The following is a 19,411-nucleotide window of genomic DNA, read 5'->3' on the forward strand; positions in this document are numbered from 1 at the left end:
AGTACGAATACAGGCTCTGTTTCTCTACTTGGCTTTTGTGGCCGTCACTGCTGCTTGTTGTCATCGCTCAAGGGAAGAAAGGCGAAGCAAGTACCTTACCTTGGTACGGAGTACGAAGTACACCTTCCTCGTTGGACCCCTGGCCTTTTCCCCAATCAAGTCATCCCGCGGGGGAACTGAAGTGGACGATTTGTTACCCACAATTTCCGTCTTCCCCTCTTTTCTCTCATTCTCTCTCTCCGGCTCCAGTTCTTCTCTTCAACCTCCACTTGTGGAATGCGACTGAGACTATCTCATAGGTTTCTCAACTTTGAACCGGCTCACCATCGATGATCAACCTGGATACCGGCACGGTTACAGCTACTCGGATTTGCTGAAGAAGTCTACTCCAAGGCAGTTGGAACATCAGTCTTCAGCGATCCATCCATCCGTTCACCCATCCAACTTCTTCATCTAGCCTCCGTGTCTCCCCGGCGTCTTTCACGAGCAAAACCCGCGCCAGCACAACCCTCGCGCCGAATCAGTCAGCCGCCAAGCGCATTCGAGCTGTGTCGCAACTCGCAACCCACACACACACTCCCAATCCTTGTGCCCTGGCCTGGTCTTTCTGTACAGTACTCTCTGTACACCCAGGTCGCATCAAGCGCATGCCAAATCGGTGCTCGATTCGTCCGTCCAACCAGAGCCGTCCATTGCCACGTTGTTGCAATATTCCCCTTCGCCCGAAAGGCTCACTCACAATCCACCAACGCCACGCCCACGACCCCGTGGGGTTCGTAGCCTGAACCGGCTCAGCCAAGCACTTTTCCCCAACTCCAAGTCTACGGATACCAAGACTCCAAGAGTATTACAAGACAAATCATCTGCAACCTGCGCCTGCACCTGCTTGTGGAGCCTGACGTCGGATTTCCAGAAGCGCCCATCGCCCTCATTGCATCACACCCTTCACTCACTCACTCACTAACTCAGTCATCCTCTCACCCACCCGCACACGCCCACGCTCACACTCTCTTCTTTCCCTCACTCTGCACCGCCGCCGCCTTCATCGTAGCCGACAACCCGTTCACTCCCAGTAACGTCGAGTCGCATCCCGGAACTAGTCCTCGAATTCTATTTCCTGCATCCCCGCCATCCTGTATCGACACCTCTTCGCTTCTCGTGGTCGACCCAGTCACTTAGAGTAGCCTGTGGACACCATTGACAATCTGATTGTGTGTCTAGTGGAACAAGGTGAGTGACAGGTGCCCATACTGCCCTGTGCCTCTCTGTCTCTACTTGTCCTCGTGCTAGCTAGGTCCATCTGACAGATGGCTTCACCGGGGACGACTAGGCAGAATGTCTTGACCAAAAGCCCAACCGTTTCTAACCAAGATACTTGTATAGAAGCGAACATCAACTTGACAAGTCATCAGCCTCACCCGCATTCTCTGCCCCAACTACGTCCAACATCTTCATCTAAAAAGATAACCAGCGGCCGCAAACAACTGGTTCGACTGCGCCGGTAGGTGACATTGCTTTCCTCTCCCCTGTCTGGCTTAGTCTTTTATCCATAAAGTCTCGGCAGATTACGAAACTGGCCGCACCCATATTATCATTTCGCGTCGGGCCTGCGGAGCGAGTTTCACAAGCCAAGCTCCCCTCTGCTTCCCAGGGCCTGACCTAGCCAGCGCGGATTTCCCGAAGTGCCCGTCCCCTCTCCGTTTCCTGTCTTCCGCCAGCCCAATTAAGCGCTTGCTTCCGGCCCTGCGGTGCCATCACTCGAGACCTCTGTTCCACATGTGAAAGGGCGTCCTGTTCCTCGAGATGAGACCCCGGGACCCCAGAGTGAACTGGTATTTGCACGCCAGCCCCATCCCAGTCGTCTTTGTGGGGGGTTCCACTTGATCCCATCTCGTCTGTACTTCGTACCTATTTCATCCGCCTTACAGATGCGCCGTTCTGAGTATGCTAGTGCCTACCACCCTGACTTCACCTTGTCAGCCTCTCCCTCTCTCTCCTCCGAACTTCCTTAGGCCCGTCGATATATCCCTAGTCCATTTCCCTTCCTGTAGCCGAGCTGTCTCCTCTTTTCCCTCTTCCCTTCCCCCCCTTACTACACTGCCCATAGTCGTCCAGATGTTATATCAACATCTAGTGTAATGCTACCAATTTTCTTCCAAGACTGCCACTACTTCTACCGCACGGCGCTGCGCGGATTAAACATCAGCACCAACGTCTCGCCTCTCTACGCATAAGAAAAGGAGTCACCCTCCGCTAACAACCATGCCCACTCAAGTCAGAATCTTTTCGCGACCTAGGCCACTCGGTGAGACTCTCGAAAAGGCTATTCCTCCATCCTCGGTTCCTCGTTCCATCCCAGACACCTCAGATCTTTGGAAGCAAGTCGAGCCGTCAAAACCGAAGCAGAGCACAGAGACCACTCGCTCTATGGCAGTGTACAAAGACAAGTCCGTCGAGGGCGGTGTCACATTCGCTGCCCAGGAGAAGCTCAAGCACCTGCCCATCCCCGAGTTGGAAACCACAGCACAAAAGTATCTCACTGCCCTCAAGCCGTTACAGTCTGCACGAGAACATTCAGAGACCAAGCAGGCGCTACAGGACTTCCTGAAGCACGATGGCCCGGCTCTACAGGACAAGCTAAAGACGTACGCCCAGGACAAGACGAGTTATATTGAACAGTTTTGTAAGCACATCTATATCCCTCGTCTCAATCTTGACTAACAAGCCACTTTGTGTAAGGGTATGATTCATACTTAAACTTTGATAATCCGGTTGTTCTCAACCTCAACCCGTTTTTCCTCCTAGAAGATGATCCCACTCCTGCAAGAAACAACCAAGTGACCCGAGCGGCATCGCTCGTGGTGTCGGCCCTTGAATTTGTGAGAGCAGTTCGCAAGGAGGAATTGCCTCCAGACACGGTCAAGGGTCAGCCTCTTTGCATGTACCAATACTCTAGGCTCTTCGGAACAGCACGTGTACCCACGGAAAATGGATGCCAAATCGAGCAGGACCCGGAGTCGAAACACATCATTGTCATGTGCCATGGCCAATTCTACTGGTTTGACGTTTTGGACGACAACCATGACCTCATTATGAGCGAGAAAGATGTATCCATCAACCTGCAGACCATCATCGACGATGCTGCCCAGACGCCGATTCAGGATGCGGCCAAGGGGGCCCTGGGTGTCCTCAGCACGGAAAACCGGAAGATCTGGTCGGGACTGAGAGATGTCCTGACCCGGGAGGAGGGTTCAAACAACGCCGATTGTCTGGGGATTGTCGACTCGGCCCTTTTCGTTCTGTGTCTTGACTACACCGAGCCGGTTGACGCCGACGCTCTTTGTGGTAACATGTTGTGCGGTACCAGCTTGGTCGAGAAGGGTGTGCAAATCGGAACCTGCACCAACAGATGGTACGACAAACTGCAAATTATTGTATGCAAAAACGGCAGTGCAGGAATCAACTTTGAGCACACCGGCGTCGACGGCCACACGGTCCTGCGGTTCGCCAGCGACGTGTACACGGACACCATCCTCCGCTTTGCCCGGACCATCAACGGCCAGGCTCCGACTCTCTGGGCCTCCACCAGCCCAGACCCGGCGAAGCGCGATCCGGACAGCTTCGGCGAGGTCAATACGACACCGCACAAGCTCGAGTGGGACATGAACCCGGAGCTCAGCGTCGCCGTCCGCTTCGCCGAGACCCGCCTCGCCGACCTCATTGAGCAGAACGAATTCAAGACGCTCGACTTCAAGCACTACGGCAAGAACTTTATGACTTCCATGGGCTTCTCCCCCGACGCCTTTGTGCAGATGGCTTTCCAAGCCGCCTACTACGGGCTCTACGGCCGCGTTGAGTGCACCTACGAACCCGCCATGACCAAGATTTTCCTCCACGGCCGCACCGAGGCCATCCGCAGCGTCTCAGACGAATCAGTCAACTTTGTCCAGACGTTTTGGGCCGACAACCCAGCCGAGCACAAGGTCGAGGCCCTGCGAAAGGCGTGCCAACGACACGTCAACAGCACCCGCGAGTGCGCCAAAGCAGAGGGCTGCGACCGCCACCTCTACGCCCTCTTCTGCACCTGGCAGCGCTCCATGGACGACGAGCTCTCTGGCAGCTCCAACGGCTATTCAAGCCCCATCGACGCTCTCTCTGAGCAGGACGTCAGCGAGTCCGCCGTCGGTAGCCCCGGCCGGGACTCAGTCCTCTCCCTCAACGGCGCAGAGCTACAGTCCTCCTCCACCGGCCGCGCCCGCGGCGACAGTACCAACTCGCGCAACGGCAACAACCAGGCCGCGATGCCGCAGATCTTCGCCGACTCCGGGTGGGACAAGCTCAACAATACAATCATGTCGACGTCCAACTGCGGTAACCCGTCCCTGCGCCAATTCGGCTTTGGCCCCACGTCGGGCGACGGCTTCGGTATCGGGTACATCATCAAGGACGAGGGTATCTCCATCTGCGTGTCGAGCAAGCACCGCCAGACCAAGCGCTTTGTCGACACGCTCGAGAGTTATCTCCTTGAGGTGCGGCGGATTCTCCGCATCACATCCCGCCGCGGCACCGGTGGCGCGGGCATGGGTGCCGCCAAGCAGACCCGCGCGCGCGAGCTGGATCTACAGGCGAGGCCGAAGCCGCCCAAGGGGATCAAGTCGCGCGGCCGCCTCATCACCGCGCACGACGCTATCAAGCCGTCTGTCGCGAGATCTTCGACGGGTACGCAGTCGCCTACGGAGGAGAGTGTCACGCTTAGCGAGGATGATGAGCTTGGCGGATGTAAGTCTTTTTTTTTTTTTTCCTTTCCGTTTTCCTTTATCTTGACGGGAAAATTTCCCCTGATGAAATGGCTTTCTTGCTAATACGAAACATTAGACGGCTTCTTTGACGCAGGCATGCTTCTCCAAGCGTTGAAGGCTCGTGGGGAGAACATGGACCCCGGGGAGACGAAGCCCTCTGAGCGCGCGGCGGTACAGGCGCGGCGGAGGGAGATTGGAAAGAAGCTGCGGCTGATTGATTATTAGCGTTGGTGTCCGGGTTGCGGGTTTTCTCTATCTGGAGGAGAGAAGAAGGGTTGTTACCCCTGTGTAGATAGAGACGTGAAGGGGTTGACGTTGGACCCCTGTAAGGGAAAAGATGTAGAGGAAAGAAGACTAGTTGGTACATCCAAGCCCAAGACTGCTTCTCGCGCGATCGAGGAAGCTTCTTCACATTTACGTATATATACCGTCCATATCCCCTCTTTGGCAATCAGTTTTCCTGGAAGTACGGGAGATCAATGAGCCATCCCGGCTTGATTGCTGTGCAAAGGTGCAGATACTGCCTCGGTCTAGACATGTCGAACACGACCCTTTCGTGGCTATCATCCACTAGAACACTATGCGGTAACATTATTTGTCATCATCCCCTACTAAAGTCTCTCAGAGTATATTCTGTAAAGAATACATTCCAGAGAGACCAGGCTACCTTTAAAAGCAGTAGTGGTATTGATGGCAGTGATAGTGTTACTAGAGGCAGTGGTGTTTAGAGAGGTAGTAGTGACGATTAGAATAGAGATAAAAGGTACTCATTGAGCGGCACAGGGCACATCATCGACATCGCGCTTCTACGCAGTCGGCGTAAGTCTGTCTTTCTTTCGGCCAGAGGGGTATGAACAAGCCTCAGACCTCGCCAAGGCATGCTTTGCTTGCAATAGCTCAGACCCCTTGATTCTGTTGAGCGCCTGCCATGTCTTCTTGCATACGCGGCAAAGATTCGAACAAAAGGTCCAATTCGGACAAGAATGGTGTTCTCGGCACTTCTTGGACCGCTGCCATCCGCGACAAGATAGTGGTTAGGTGGAACACTTGTTGTTGGATGGAACTCCTTTTTGTCACCTACTTGATACCCTCCTTATATTGGTCCATACGCGTCACACGGTCCTGCTGTATCTGCTGTGCTTGCTGCGTGTCGAGTACACTCTTTACACCTTCTGGAACTTTGTGAGCCATGGTGGAACGTCACTTCAGCTACATGAGGGTGGATGAATCGATTCTTTTCAATACCTCTCAGAATCATGCTCGCAAACGATGGAAGACAGAGGAAGATTCAACCTTCCAAGAGGCTCATATCTCCCTGTAAGAAACCCACAAGTTCGTACATGTATCTCCTTATAAAACATCAACCTTCGTTAGAATATAAATCATTAAGTCCAAGTCTAATACAACACCAATACACCAAATTAGCCTAGGTCAGGCAACCCCATAGTTTCTTCACTCTCTGTGTAGTGAACCACCTTACCGCTTCCAAGAGGAAACATTCCCTAGTAAAACACAAAAGTATACACAGAATCCACAAAAGTCTCATGTCGTAACATCAACGATCAAGATTGACAGAAGCATTGTAGCTGCAACTAAGCAAGCTCATGCATCTGCCCCTTGTGCCCATCACCATTCGCAGGCGCCTCGTGAATCGTCGGCTGCGGCTGCCCACCACCACCGCCAAACTGCTGGAACCCGCCTTGCGGATGATTCGGGCTGACGGGTTGCGTGCTGAGGCGGTTGCTGTGTGTCGCCTGGGACATGGCACTGGGACTCGTCGTGTCCGCGCGGTCGGGTACCGCCATGTTGCCGTTGTAGTAGGGTTGCTGGTAGCCGCCTCCCTGTTGACCGGGAGGAGGAGGGGGCGTGCCGCCGTAGTTCTGCTGCGGGTATCCGCCCTGGCCGTCGTACTTTGTCTCGTAGTAGGAATGCGTCTGCGTTTGGCCGGCGTACTGTGCCGGCGAGCCCTGAGGTGCTGGGGCGTAGCCCATTGGAGGTGGCTGCTGCTGCTGGGTCATCATGGGAGGCTGGCCGTGAGGTCCGGGTCCGGGTTGCTGCGTCTTCTTCTTCTTGCGGAGAATGAAGAAGATTCCAAAGGCGATGAGGGCGATGACGGCGATGCCGCCGACGACGCCTCCGACGATGGCACCTACGGGGGTCGAAGATTTGTTGTTATTGTTGTTATTGTTGATGCCGCCGTTGTTGTCATTGTCGGGAGACGTGGTTATCGAGGGCGCGGACACCGAGCCGCTAGCGGTTCCTGTGATAACTCCGGAGCTGGCTGGCCGGATGACGCTGCTGGACGAGGTGTCGTCTGTCAGCGCCAATGGCGTCCAGTTGCGCGCCGGCCCGCCCTCATAGGTGGTCGTCGCGGCTTGCGGGGTTGATATCTCTGCCGTGTTGCACCAATAGTCAAAGATGCCATCCGCAAACGAAATGGTATTGCAGTATGGCCGGGCCGTGTTGGTGCTAGATATCGTGTTAGTCTTTCTGGAATACGAGGGGTGTCAGGAGAGAGAATCATCTTCAAGGGCATACATACCACTTCAAGGTGAAGCGATCAACAAGGCAGCCACCATCGCAGAGACTCGACGATGAGACCTGTTTAGAATCGTAGCATGTCCGGCGGGCGCCACAGTCGCTGGCGTCGCAACAGGCAACTCGCCCGGGGGTGTTTCCGTTCACCGATGTGAAGAAAATGCAGCTGGCGGCGGTTCCGCAGGTGTACGCCGCACCAGCACGCCCAGAGATGTAACCGCAAGTGTTGTCTGGCGCAACGAGCACGGTGGTCGTCGTCGATGATTGCCTTTTTCTCAAGTCAGCGTACGCCGGGGCTTTGGTCGGCTGAGGGCTGAATTGGTCGAGGGGAAAGTTGAACGAAGTGGTGGCTTGAGGGAGTTCGTAGAGCTTGGCGCTGGCAAAGCTTGAGAGAGCCGCCAAGCCAGCGATGGACCGAAATGTGTTCACCATGTTGTTCGACCTTTGAGCAGTCTCACTGAGACTGGTGAGTACTTGGATAACAGTAATGTGCGCCGTCAATCCGAGAGAGACCAAACAGGACAGGAAGAGACGTGGGAAACAGCTCGTAGAGCGAATGGGCTGAGCGCCATGTTTATAAACCTAGCCCTCGTTGTGTTCGCGCATCTGTTCCCATCGTTGTTGTCCCACAAAGGGTGCTCTCGGGGCACTGGTTCAAGGTACGAGCCGTCTTGATAGAGAGCCGTGAGGTGTAAGCACCGCCCGGGACCGGTTCAGGCTTGGGTTGACTTCAACAGCAGATCCGCAAATTGCTCAGCCCTAGACTAGCTAATGAGCTTAGTTTTCTGGGAGGATTGGCTAGTCAGGCATATTGGGTTCAACCAGGCCAATCGTAACAGAGATAGACGACTGTGGCTTGCCAAAGCTGAAAAACAAGAATACGTTTAGCGTGGGCAGAAAGAAAAGGGAAGAACGCCACTAGAACTGGTGTACCAAGGGTGAGCAAGCTTAGAATGGCGGAGGTAGCGTGGAGACAAAGACATACCTAGCAGAAAAGTAGAAGCGGGGGACAAAGTGTTATTGGGCAAGAAACATTGGACATCCGAGGAACAGCACATTATCCAACCCCCGAGAAGTAACCTATGTGCGGAGGAGTGTGGCCATATTCGAAGCTACAAAGACTCGCTTCAAGCGCCGCCAAATAAACAATACTCGAATGATATATTGGCGGCTGCCATGCAAGTCTGTATTACTCTGTACATCTGAAAGCTGCGGCAATACTGTTGCCTAAATCCAGCTTCTTCTCGAAGAACACATGACGAACTTTGATAAATGGGCCAGTGGATTCCGGTTTCTTCGCGACGTACCCAAGAGGGCGCCGAAGGTGAAGATCGGATCCTTCCTGGAACCGAGGGTGCTATAAGCATCAGACCTTGCCGTTGGAAGTCGGGTCTCCCGTCATTAGCGTGTTGATCGGGGCCTATCCGGCGTGTGAGTCTGACGCCCTTGGTCCAGCGTGGACTAGCTCAAGACGAAGGCATGCTGCACTAGTCCTCTCTCACACTTTCTCATTAGACAAGACCACCGCCTGAATCAGGCTTCAGCCTCGGGGCTGTGCTATGTTTCTTTAGGTCAGGTTGAGATGAGAATATAGCCCCATGGTTCAATTGATTTCGGACTTGGTGGTTAAGTATGGTCTTGATCTTCTCGCATTCAATCGCCGACTGTCAGAGGTGAGAAGCCATGGTCTAAGCCACTGCTCGTTAGACTAGGCGCCTTTGCTGGCGACCGTTGGTTTCGGTTGGCAGGGCAATCACATGTGTGTTCACCTGGGATCATTCCTGGTATTGGTATTACTTGGAGATTGAGTGCCGTTCATATAATGCTAGGCCTAGACGTAGAATAGATAACATCCTCTCTCCGGCCTGACTTAGCTACTGATGTGAAGATGAAGATTGTATAACTCTGGCGCTGTTGAGAGACCGGATCCGGTAGCGGAATTACAGCTAGACGAGATTTGGCCCAACGAAATGTTTTTCGTTATTTTTATGTACTAGTTACGCCAGCTTGGCGATTTATGGCGAGAATATCAGGGTCTGATTCACTTCTCTCAGTCTTCGTCGTTCACGTGTGCGTTGTTTGCCTTGCCAGAGCTTTGCCATCCCCACTACTCGTCTCTACTCGATTATCCTACCACGGCATATTCAACAAGCCCGCAGATCCCTCCGCCGACGCCTTCGAGTCATATTTCGAGGACAGTTTTTAGACGAAGGCCAAATTGAAGATGATCGATTCGCCGCAGCAAAAGAGTGATTTCATCAACCAGAATAATGGAGTCAGCTGTGCTTGTTTGATCCACTTGCCCAAGTGGATGACCGGCGGCTCTCGTCTGCACAGCATCGGTTCTACGAGACATACGCTCCATCTCGATCTGCTCCCAGAGCATGTGAGGGAACGTGTAATGAAAAAAACCAAGACAACACTTACGCCAATCGGGAACAAGTATCGAACATTCGGACGGGCTGGTCAAACTTCGATGGCTGACATGGCCAGACATGTCGTTGAGAAAAACGGGTTGATGTCAGAGAGGTGCCTCGAGGATGTCTAAATAAGGTGCCGTTGAAGAGTTAGTGTGAATTCTTTGCTAGTCCCCTGCCGAGCTCTTATCGACATCGAATCTCGCCAGGCTCGACACTGCTCAAAGTTCTTGGGTGTTGGAACATATGCAGCGTCGAGGTGTGTTTTTCCTCAGCAATGACGACTGCCTGCCTGAATGCTTTGGAAAGAGCCTTATGTTGTAAGTTCATGAGTCATTTCCGGCGGTCGATTTGAACCGTACCCCAAGCTATTCACTGCTTTCGTTAAGCACGTCGCAGCCGAAGATTTGAAGGCGGAGACAACGTGTCTCCTGAATACGTCTCCCTAGTGAGTAATTATCTCTGAGTCATGTTATCAAAAAGTGTCAGAACTCTACTGCCCGATGGCTGTGTATGTGTCCTGCTGTTTCTTTAGTGATTGCTATTGATCCAACCCATACTCCGCAGAGTTACTAAGCAATCTTTCAGGCTGAGGCTCGGTAGTCTGACCCATTAAAGAAGAAGGTATTTAAAACTTCCATGATCGCTATGGGAATCGAACTCACACTCCGCAGAGCTACCAAAGCGACCTTTAAGACCGAAGTCTAAGGTTGCAGTCCATAATGGAGAATAGGGGCAACCCACCGTAGAGGAGTGAAGAAGGGTATTACCCCTTGAGGGAAGCAAGTTAAAGGTTATGCCGCCATCGTTCAATCGTGCTGCCGAGGGTCAGGCATATCAGGGTTAAGTACTTCGGATGCAGGATTGACATTCTCGTTAGGCCGTCCGCTCTCTTCCTTCTCCCAGTGGGATGGGATCTTGTCAACGTCATGCGCCAGTGGAATGGGTAGATCAGTCGTAGTAGTGTCCGTAAGTTACCAGGGTTGGCAGCAGCAATGGCAGCGTTGGAAGCAGCAGCGGTGGTGGCGGCAGCGGTAGCAGCAGCGTCGGTAGTCACGGCAGCTTGAACCAGCGGTCGACGCTGTGGATTCCTTAGCATAAATAAGAGACAATGAGGTTAATGCATACTTATACCCCTTATTGTTTTTGATCTCTCCACGGTAACCATTCGGCCGGAAAGGTCAAACCGGGGTCCGAGTGCTTCGAGTGCCGCGGTACAGTCAGGCCTGGTTGCGAACCCCACGTAGAGTTGTCCCATGTGCCTTGGCGCTCGCTGCGAAACACATCTTTCAGGCGGCCAGAAGAAGACGATATCGTCAGGAGCCGCAGGTATGAGGCCCAGAGACCGGACCTTTGTCTCTACTGCATCGCGACGAACGGTGAAATCAATGTTCATCAATGTCAGAAGTCCTCTTCTCTCGCGAAGGGACAAGATGCTGTTTTGGAAAGTTTGATCGAAGTGGTTGTCTCCGAGGGTGGCCATTCTAATTAGATAGATGTCATAATGGTCATCGTCAATAAGAGCATTGAAAGTTCAATGCTTACTTCTCTTTCGGATGGTTGTCTTTGATTGCTTTGGCTTGTAGTTGGAATTTTCAAGGGAATGTAATTTCGGAGTGCAGGACGTGTTGTGGAAGTAAGGTATTAATAGAGAAGGATGAAATGGAAGCAGGGTAAGATCAAGGCAGTTGAGGGAAGCTTTGCGGCAGGTAGGCAGGCAGGCAGGCAGAGGGAAGGAAGGCACCTTCCACTAAGATAGTGCGCTACTGCATGATGTCCCTTCATGGCTCCCACAGAGAGCAAAAGCGCTTTGTGATTGGTGATCACCTCTTGATCTAACCGCTTTTAGACCATGGCCCGCTATTCCTCAGACTCCACTGTTAGGGTTGTATCCTCGACGCCTTCTTGCTACCACCAGTTTGACAGGCATTGCCCACCCCCCTCTCCAAAAAAAAACTTGAACCGCTCCCACAACGGCTCAATCAACCTTCCGATATGAGGTTATAGAGAACGACATTATGATAGAATGATACTGTCCCGGGTCTTTGTTCACTTCCAAGCTACACCAGGATTCTAGAGCTAGGTGGGATAGCCTATCTGCTGTGTCTGGCATTCAGGGCAGCAAGATCCCCTTCCATTTGGCCTCCTTTTTCCCATGGGCAAAGCCTTAGACTTCGGTCTAAAAGCACCCCGGGCGTTTGTGCTTCGGTAGCTGACGGTCCTGATATCTTTGTCCTGCGTGATCAAGATGATGGTACCAGGGAACGGGTTCGAATCCCGTGCAATGTAGTATTACAATCAAAAAAGACATACTGAGAGGTTGTGGCCCATCGAGATAATCTTGCAATCGGTCTCAATGCTACTGGTCCTCTGCCAAAGAAGTCGCGGAGATGTACTGATGCCTCAATTGAATAGGCCGGTATCGTTGGTGTCAGAAATCACAGGATTGGGATGGGTGTGGCCGAGGGTCACGAAGGGAGTCGTGGGTCGAGAGTGGCGAAGAAGAATCATCTTCTGTTTTTCTCTCCGCTCGAAGAAGAGAGGAAATTTGGTCTCCTCTACCTGGCAATCTTGGCCGACTTAGTACCGAACCCAGGCCATCCAGGGACGCGTCTTATCATACACGACTTCTGCTTGCGCGCTGCCCGGTCGCCAGCGACGAGTACCATGTAAGAGGTCTTCGCCAATGCCCAAGCAAGACTAGGTAAGGGTACTATCCCGTCAACCCCGCGACAGACGTTAACAACAAGGTTTCGGGAGCGTGAGAGCAAGCATAGCCCGCCTGCATCATATACTCGGAAATTATCAAAAGTAAAAAAAGGTCGGGCAGTTGTAATCAGGACAATTCTATAAGGCGTGCATGTTGCAAAAAGAGACTGGCTGTTTTGGCTAGGTGTTTTACCTAATGTATGTGCCAGTGCTAGCCGACCTCAGTCAGCCAGTGGGTGTGATGACATAATCAGTGATGTTCACTACTAGATAGCCGAAGAATCATCAACCTCTCCATTGACCCTGCCTAGATGATGGCGTGCATCAATATCATACACGAGTAGGTGAATCCACGCCTGTTTGCAAGACCAATCCTGGCCACAGCTTCCCATTTCGCACAATCGACACGCTGCGAAAAGGGGCACCGAAGCTTCCTTGGCGACCAGATCCTACCAAACATCTCATCTCTGTTGACTGCGACTGGCTGAACCCCTCATCACGGCATCCAAGCTCTTGAGACGACTCTTGTTCACATCCCGTCTCATCTACGTGGCATTGCCTTCTGAATACACCAACTCCACAGAAAATTTGGGGACCTAAAGACTGTGGAGAGCATACAGAGGCCATTCAACAATTCATGACGCCAGACTCACTTCACGTGCCATGTCCGACCTGCTTCAACTGATACCGGACTTCCCTGTTAGGCAGTTTGCTGCACTATTGCAGACTCTAGAACGCCATCAGCTTTCCGTCACAGATTTACTGACTCAGGATGTCGTTGACATAGGAAAGCGTACTCAGCTGCCCTTGCTTGATATCAAAAGACTTTGCGCCGCCGTCGTCGATGCCCTCCACCGCGACTTCAGCTCTGCCAAGGAGCCGCCAAATGCTAGCCGATTTCTCAAGCGCTCTCTGACGGACCTTGAGAATCAATGGTCAACCATCAGCACTCTAGACGATTCTCTTGACCGAGCTTTGGGGGGAGGAATCCCAGCCGGCTATGTGACCGAGATCACGGGCGAAAGTGGCGCTGGAAAAACGCAATTCCTGCTATCCTTGTTACTGGCTGTTCAATTACCGCCGCCGTATGGCCTGGGGCGCCCGGCCATATACATCACAACGGAGGCTCAACTGTCCACCAAACGCCTGTCGCAAATACTGTCATCTAATCCGCGGTTTGCCGACCTCTCACCGGAAGACAAGCCGTCTCTGGACGGTATCCTCAGCACATCAACACCCGACCTTGAGTCGCAAGAGCACATTCTCCAATTTCAAGTCCCCGTAGAGGTTGAGAGACGGAACACTGGACTCATCGTTCTAGACTCCGTCGCCTCTAATTATCGAGCCGAATTTGAGCGGGGGGCTCTTGGCAATCATGGGTCAAACATGGGAGCTCGCAGCAACGAGCTCACGCGACTTGGAGCTTTGCTTAGAGAGCTAGCCCAAAAATACAACTTGGCTGTTGTTGTCGCCAACCAAGTCGCCGATCGCTTCTCCAGTCCTTTTGCGCCGATGGCAACCCCTAGGGCGGCGCCTACGACTGCTGCTCCGAGCTTCACGCAAGAAAGTCCACTGGCATCACGGAGCAGAGGGCCGAGAGCTTTCTCTCCGTCGGTGATCGAGCCTACATCGTCTATAGCTGAGCATGTTCGTTCTAGCATGCCTGAGCCTCCCGGCCTGGATGACTTTGGCCCACCTGCACCTCCCGCGCTCGCATTTGATCACCAGCAACGGTGGTTTACGGGATGGGGCGACGATCCCTTAGCCGATTATGGACTCAAGACGCCCAGTTTAGGTCTTGTATGGTCAACACAGATTGCGTGCCGCGTCGCGCTTTTCAAGAAGCCCGTGTATGGGGTGCACCGGCACATAGAAGATGAAGCCGATGATCGGGGCATGCCGGCGCTCAAGAATTGGCGACGATGGATGAAAGTGGTCTTCGCCCCTCACGCGAAAGGTACAGGACAGGGTCTGGATGGTGCTGTCGAGTTTTCGGTGACTATGGCTGGACTGAAAGCCGTGACCAAAAAGGAGACCGATGACGACTGAAGTCGCAGCTGCTTCACAGACTTTGAGAACCTGCGCAGTCTCATTTATGGATGACCGGCGGTCAAAATCGACGACCATACCACCGCAGAGATGGATTCGCCACTCAATGATGCCTACTAGTCATTACTATTCGACGTTTGGGGCCACTCAATAACGACATCGCCATCGGTATCTTGCGAAACTGAAGCAGAGGGTAGTGAGAAGTGATAGTGACTAACAGTCGGGACTCATTAAACGGAAACTAAGTTTCACGCGGAGGAAGAGCAAAAAGATTTATCACCTTTGAGGTTAGCAGTGCTACCTTTGTGTTCCTACTCTTACTATCATCAACCTTGTCAGATATCAAAGGTGGATGAATAGCTAGCCAAGGTTTGCATGTGTAGGTGAGTACTAAGGTATGCGGGACGAGTGAGATTCAAGACCTGGGGAGCTCCACATGAACCGCAGAATGTGGAGTCTTGGCACCAACGGCCTCTCTAATCCGATGAAGGATTGCCTGTGAAAGTCTCTGGAGATCACTGTATTGTTCAAGACTTGCTTTATGTGGCAATGCCTCATGGAGAGCAAGGGTACTGGGAGACGCTAGAACCGAGATTGATAGAGAGAAACGAAACAAGCTCTCCGACGTTGAAAGAGCCCCCAAATCAGATACCACCCGACATTTCAAAGAAAACTTCCGCCGCAGGTTGCAGCTGCTGGCGGAGGCGTTTCATGGGAGACAAATACCGTAGAAACTCGAGCAACTCGAACTTGCGCTAGCCCGTGCCAGCCCTGCTAGCGGCCCACACTAAGCCCTTTCGAGGGATCAGTTTTATCCGATTATATAATCGACTAAACCGTATACGGAAGGCGGTAAGTGATTATTTTCCATTTTTTACTCCTACCCAACTGCCCACTTCCACCGATTACATCACCGATTTGACCACCAATTATACTGTCAATTATACCTCCAATTACACCTCCACCACGGGCCTCGTCGACGTGCCCACGATGCCCTCACGACGGGCCCTTGCCGAGAAGGATTCGAATACGGCAAAAGTGCCAATTACACCTCCAGCAGCTAAGCGCCGCGGGCCTGCTCCTACCCCCATCAAAGACCGGAAATATACACCGCGAAGTGGCCCAATCAAGCGCCGCCAGCACCACTATACCCACGATACCAAAGTCAACGTCCTGATGTTTTTAGAGCATCACCGCGTGAGGAAGCTCGACGAAGAGTCGATTTGCCCCCCGAGGCTGCGCCAGGGCGAGACCGAGCTCCCAGACGTCCCACATACCAGGAAGCCGCAGATTGGTTCAAAGTCCCTCGAAGCACGGTTATCTCCTGGTATCAGAACCGCGAGTCAATCGTCAATCGGTCCTCCAACTACGCCTACCACCCTCAGTGGCCAGAGCTCGAGACAGCGCTATACGGCGCCTTCCGCCAGCGACGAAGTGAGGGAAAGCTCGTTAGTACCAGTTGGTTCAAAAGGACCGCTAAGCGGATTTTCGCCCAGCAGAACCCGAACAGCAAACATCTTTTTATTTTTTCCCCCGGTTGGTTTCGTGGCTTCCAGAATCGTATGAGAATTACCCGACGTCGACTTACCAAACAGGCAACGAAGTTACCCACTGAGTACTTCAAAGTTGTCAACAGCTTTCTTTCCTTTATCCGACGAGTTAATCAAATGGCCCTGGCTAAGGTGAAGCGGTCTAACGTCGGAGATTTACTCGGAAGTCCAGCCCGTCGATTTCCTAACTCGCGAATTCTCAACCTCGACGAGACCCCAGTTCCTTTCGAATACCTAGACGGTTACACATACGACGACGTCGGGGCCAAAACCGTGGCTGGCAAGAGCGACCGCAGCGGTTGGGGCAAGCGGCAGGCCACATTAATACTCTACATCTTCGCCGACGGCATACAACGAATTAAACCGAAAATAATATTCCACGGCAAGCCCGCAGAGGAAGGGGGTCAATTATGGAAAAAAGAGGGCCTATTATACGCAGAAGGAGTGACAGTTGAGTTCAACAAGACTGCCTACAACAATGAGTACTTGTTCAAAAGATGGATTGAAGAGGAATTGGTAGCGCTGACTAAGGGAGACGAGTACCTATTGGTAATGGATGTCGCTTCCTTCCATAAGACAGATTCCATCCTTGCGCTATTACGTCAGCACCACATCACACCCTGCCTCATACCGCCAGGGACCACTTCCCTCCTCCAACCTCTCGATACCGCAGTCAATAAGCCCTTCAAGCAGTGGCTTTCAGAAGCAACCGACGCTTACGTACTCGACGAGGAAGAAAAAGCGCTGAATAAGCAGGAGGAGCTCAAGTGGGAGACGGGTATGAAGAGAATAATGGTCACCAAAACAGTCGAGACGGCAGCCGCTAAATTGGCCCACGAGAAGGGCTCAATGGTCAGCCAGGCCTTCCTGCAGTGCGGAATATCTATTCGGCCCGATGGCAGCCAGGTCGACGAGATCCGGATCAAAGACGTGCCCGCCGAGGCCATCGATTACACTGGGTGGGAGCTCTTCGACGTAGAAGCCCACATTGAGCAGGAGACGCTGCAAGAGGAGATTCCAGACTTCGCTGTTCTGAACGACGGGTTAGAGTACATTTTCACAGCAGAGGAAGTCCGTGATGGCATCAATGGGCAGTTCGTCGACCCGACAGTCCAACCGCCGTATGAATAGGGGCCCGTTGGAGGCAGTGGGCCAGGGGACAGTCAGGGGCTCGGTTGCTTACGTACGACTGCTTCCAATTGACACTTTTGCCCTTTTTGCCAATTCGACGAGAAAAGCTCAAAACCGACGAGAAAGCCAAAATAATTATTGAATTATATCAATTGTGGGTCCGGCCTCGACGGCGAGCTCTCATTGGTCAGATCGATCGAAATGTTAACCTACGCCAAAAATAGGTGGCGGCCGCATTTAACCACTTTAGGCAGTATTACGATTCTGCCATAGCGCTAGCAGGGCTGGCACGGGCTAGCGCAAGTTCGAGTTGCTCGAGTTTCTACGGTAGCACTTGGCCCCCTGATATTAAGGACTGCAGGAACGAGGACGGACCCCGGCACCTGCTTACGTACTGCATCCGAAATCAGATGTCCCAGAAGTGTGGAGGCGCAGACACCTGGAGGACACCACTGGATAAGGACAGGCTCAACCTGTCGTCCCTGCCCGCTTTGCCTGTGCCTGCCTCTCCAAGGCCACAGAGGTGTCTGAACCGCCCCACTCAAGCCGGTCCAGAACACTGAAAAAGATGCATCACGTGCTTGATCCCGTGTCTTTCAAGGCTCTCCGAGGGGTTTCATTCGTCGGTGACATCTGACTGCTCAGGTCAACGTGGGTCCTTTTGTTCCTTCTGCCAGGCGGTAACCCACTGGACACCGCACTGGACACACTGGACACACAGGACACAGGACTCTGGGCACAGGACACCGAGCACTAATCAGAGACTGGCAGCCGACTGGTACTCTGTACACCGCGCTAGAAGCCTTGACGTAGCAGCAGCCTGCATTTACTCCGTCCGACTCCTACCACCTCACTTGACCTGTCCTGACTCTGGCTTTGTTGCTTTCACAACCTGGAACCTCACCACGACACCACCGAAATCCATCAACCTCCCAACACCTACACAACGCCCATATAATCGCCAAGCGCGCCCACATCCGCCGAATCTCTCGACTCTTACCAGCCTTCAACAGACCCCCCCGCTATTCACAATGAACCCCGAGTAGTACGTTGCCTCAACCAACCTTCTCGCGAAACGAGGAATCCCTCGGGAGTCGCCGTTATGCTGACCTTGTTCTCTCTCACAGAGCCTACCCCCTCCATCGATATCGCCTGTTCGATCTTTTTTCGCTGCCTTGTCGTGAAAATCGCGAAACCAGCCGTTGTGATTTAGGTTCGACACCGATACTGACCCGACGGCAGGTACGACTACCTCTTCAAGCTTCTCCTCATCGGTGATTCCGGTGTTGGAAAGTCTTGCCTTCTCTTGCGATTCGCCGACGACACCTACACCGAGTCCTACATCTCCACCATCGGTGTTGACTTTGTATGAACTCTCCCGCTCTGCCGAAGCCGACCGATCGGCTGCTGACGATAAACCTTAGAAAATCCGCACGATAGAGCTCGATGGAAAGACGGTGAAGCTGCAAATCGTGAGTTGATCCAGGCGGCGAAGATTTTCGAGGAAATGAGACTGTCGCAAATGCTGACATCTTTGTCTCCTTCGTAGTGGGATACTGCCGGCCAGGAGCGTTTCCGCACCATCACTTCCTCCTACTACCGTGGTGCCCACGGCATCTGCGTCGTCTACGACGTCACCGACATGGACTCCTTCAACAACGTCAAGCAATGGCTTCAGGAGATTGACAGATACGCCACCGAGGGCGTCAACAAGCTGCTTGTCGGCAACAAGAGCGATATGTCCGACAAGAAGGTTGTCGAGTACACCGTCGCCAAGGTCAGATAACCTCCGCCGGCTGTTGAAGCGCCACATTGCTCTACAACGCCCACCCGGACTGTGAAGTTCTTTGTTGTGGCCATTTGTTTGCTAACCTGCCAACAGGAATTCGCCGACAGCTTGGGCATCCCCTTCCTCGAAACCTCTGCAAAGAACGCCAGCAACGTCGAGCAGGCTTTCTTGACCATGGCCCGCCAGATCAAGGAGCGCATGGGCAGCACGACCGCGAACAACACGAAACCCTCCGTACAGGTCGGCCCCGGCCACGGCGTCTCCTCGAACTCGGGAGGTGGCTGCTGCTAAACGTATCGTCCCTGATTTCTACGAAGCCCGCTTTCCTTACCTGTGTTCTATGGCATTTTACGGATTTTTCTCGGCGGAGGGGATACAGCTGGGCAGAATGGGCGAGGAAGGGAATGCACAGCTCATGACGGTGTAGGG

The 19,411-nt window shown here is 53.0% G+C and overlaps 4 protein-coding genes across 4 annotated transcripts; 3 read left to right on the forward strand and 1 right to left on the reverse strand.

Moving 5' to 3' along the window:
* Positions 1 to 2,262: 2,262 nt before the first annotated feature.
* BDP55DRAFT_729741 (choline/Carnitine O-acyltransferase) lies at positions 2,263 to 5,024 on the forward strand (the record flags this gene model as incomplete). The annotated part of the gene is made up of 3 exons (XM_060579611.1): positions 2,263 to 2,683; positions 2,740 to 4,779; positions 4,876 to 5,024. 3 exons carry the CDS (start codon positions 2,263 to 2,265, stop codon positions 5,022 to 5,024), a joined length of 2,610 nt encoding a protein of 869 aa, XP_060428361.1.
* Positions 5,025 to 5,965: 941 nt separating this feature from the next.
* On the reverse strand, positions 5,966 to 8,021 carry BDP55DRAFT_612445 (uncharacterized protein). The gene is made up of 2 exons (XM_060571207.1): positions 7,342 to 8,021; positions 5,966 to 7,268 (listed from the first exon to the last, which is right to left on the reverse strand). The coding sequence occupies exons 1-2, from the start codon at positions 7,767 to 7,769 to the stop codon at positions 6,392 to 6,394; spliced, it is 1,305 nt and encodes a 434-aa protein (XP_060428362.1). The 5' UTR covers positions 7,770 to 8,021; the 3' UTR covers positions 5,966 to 6,391.
* A 5,105-nt stretch (positions 8,022 to 13,126) lies between these two features.
* BDP55DRAFT_694758 (DNA repair protein RAD57) lies at positions 13,127 to 14,512 on the forward strand (the record flags this gene model as incomplete). The annotated part of the gene is made up of 1 exon (XM_060577388.1): positions 13,127 to 14,512. The coding sequence occupies one exon, from the start codon at positions 13,127 to 13,129 to the stop codon at positions 14,510 to 14,512; it is 1,386 nt and encodes a 461-aa protein (XP_060428363.1).
* A 3,712-nt stretch (positions 14,513 to 18,224) lies between these two features.
* Positions 18,225 to 19,273, forward strand: BDP55DRAFT_633175 (small GTP-binding protein; the record flags this gene model as incomplete). The annotated part of the gene is given in 6 exon segments (XM_060572518.1): positions 18,225 to 18,238; positions 18,393 to 18,435; positions 18,455 to 18,559; positions 18,618 to 18,665; positions 18,743 to 18,970; positions 19,076 to 19,273. The coding sequence occupies 6 exon segments, from the start codon at positions 18,225 to 18,227 to the stop codon at positions 19,271 to 19,273; spliced, it is 636 nt and encodes a 211-aa protein (XP_060428364.1).
* Positions 19,274 to 19,411: the final 138 nt, after the last annotated feature.

Source organism: Colletotrichum godetiae (genome assembly GCF_030913485.1).
Source record: "Colletotrichum godetiae strain CBS 193.32 chromosome Unknown BDP55scaffold_26, whole genome shotgun sequence".
Classification (NCBI taxonomy): domain Eukaryota; kingdom Fungi; phylum Ascomycota; class Sordariomycetes; order Glomerellales; family Glomerellaceae; genus Colletotrichum; species Colletotrichum godetiae.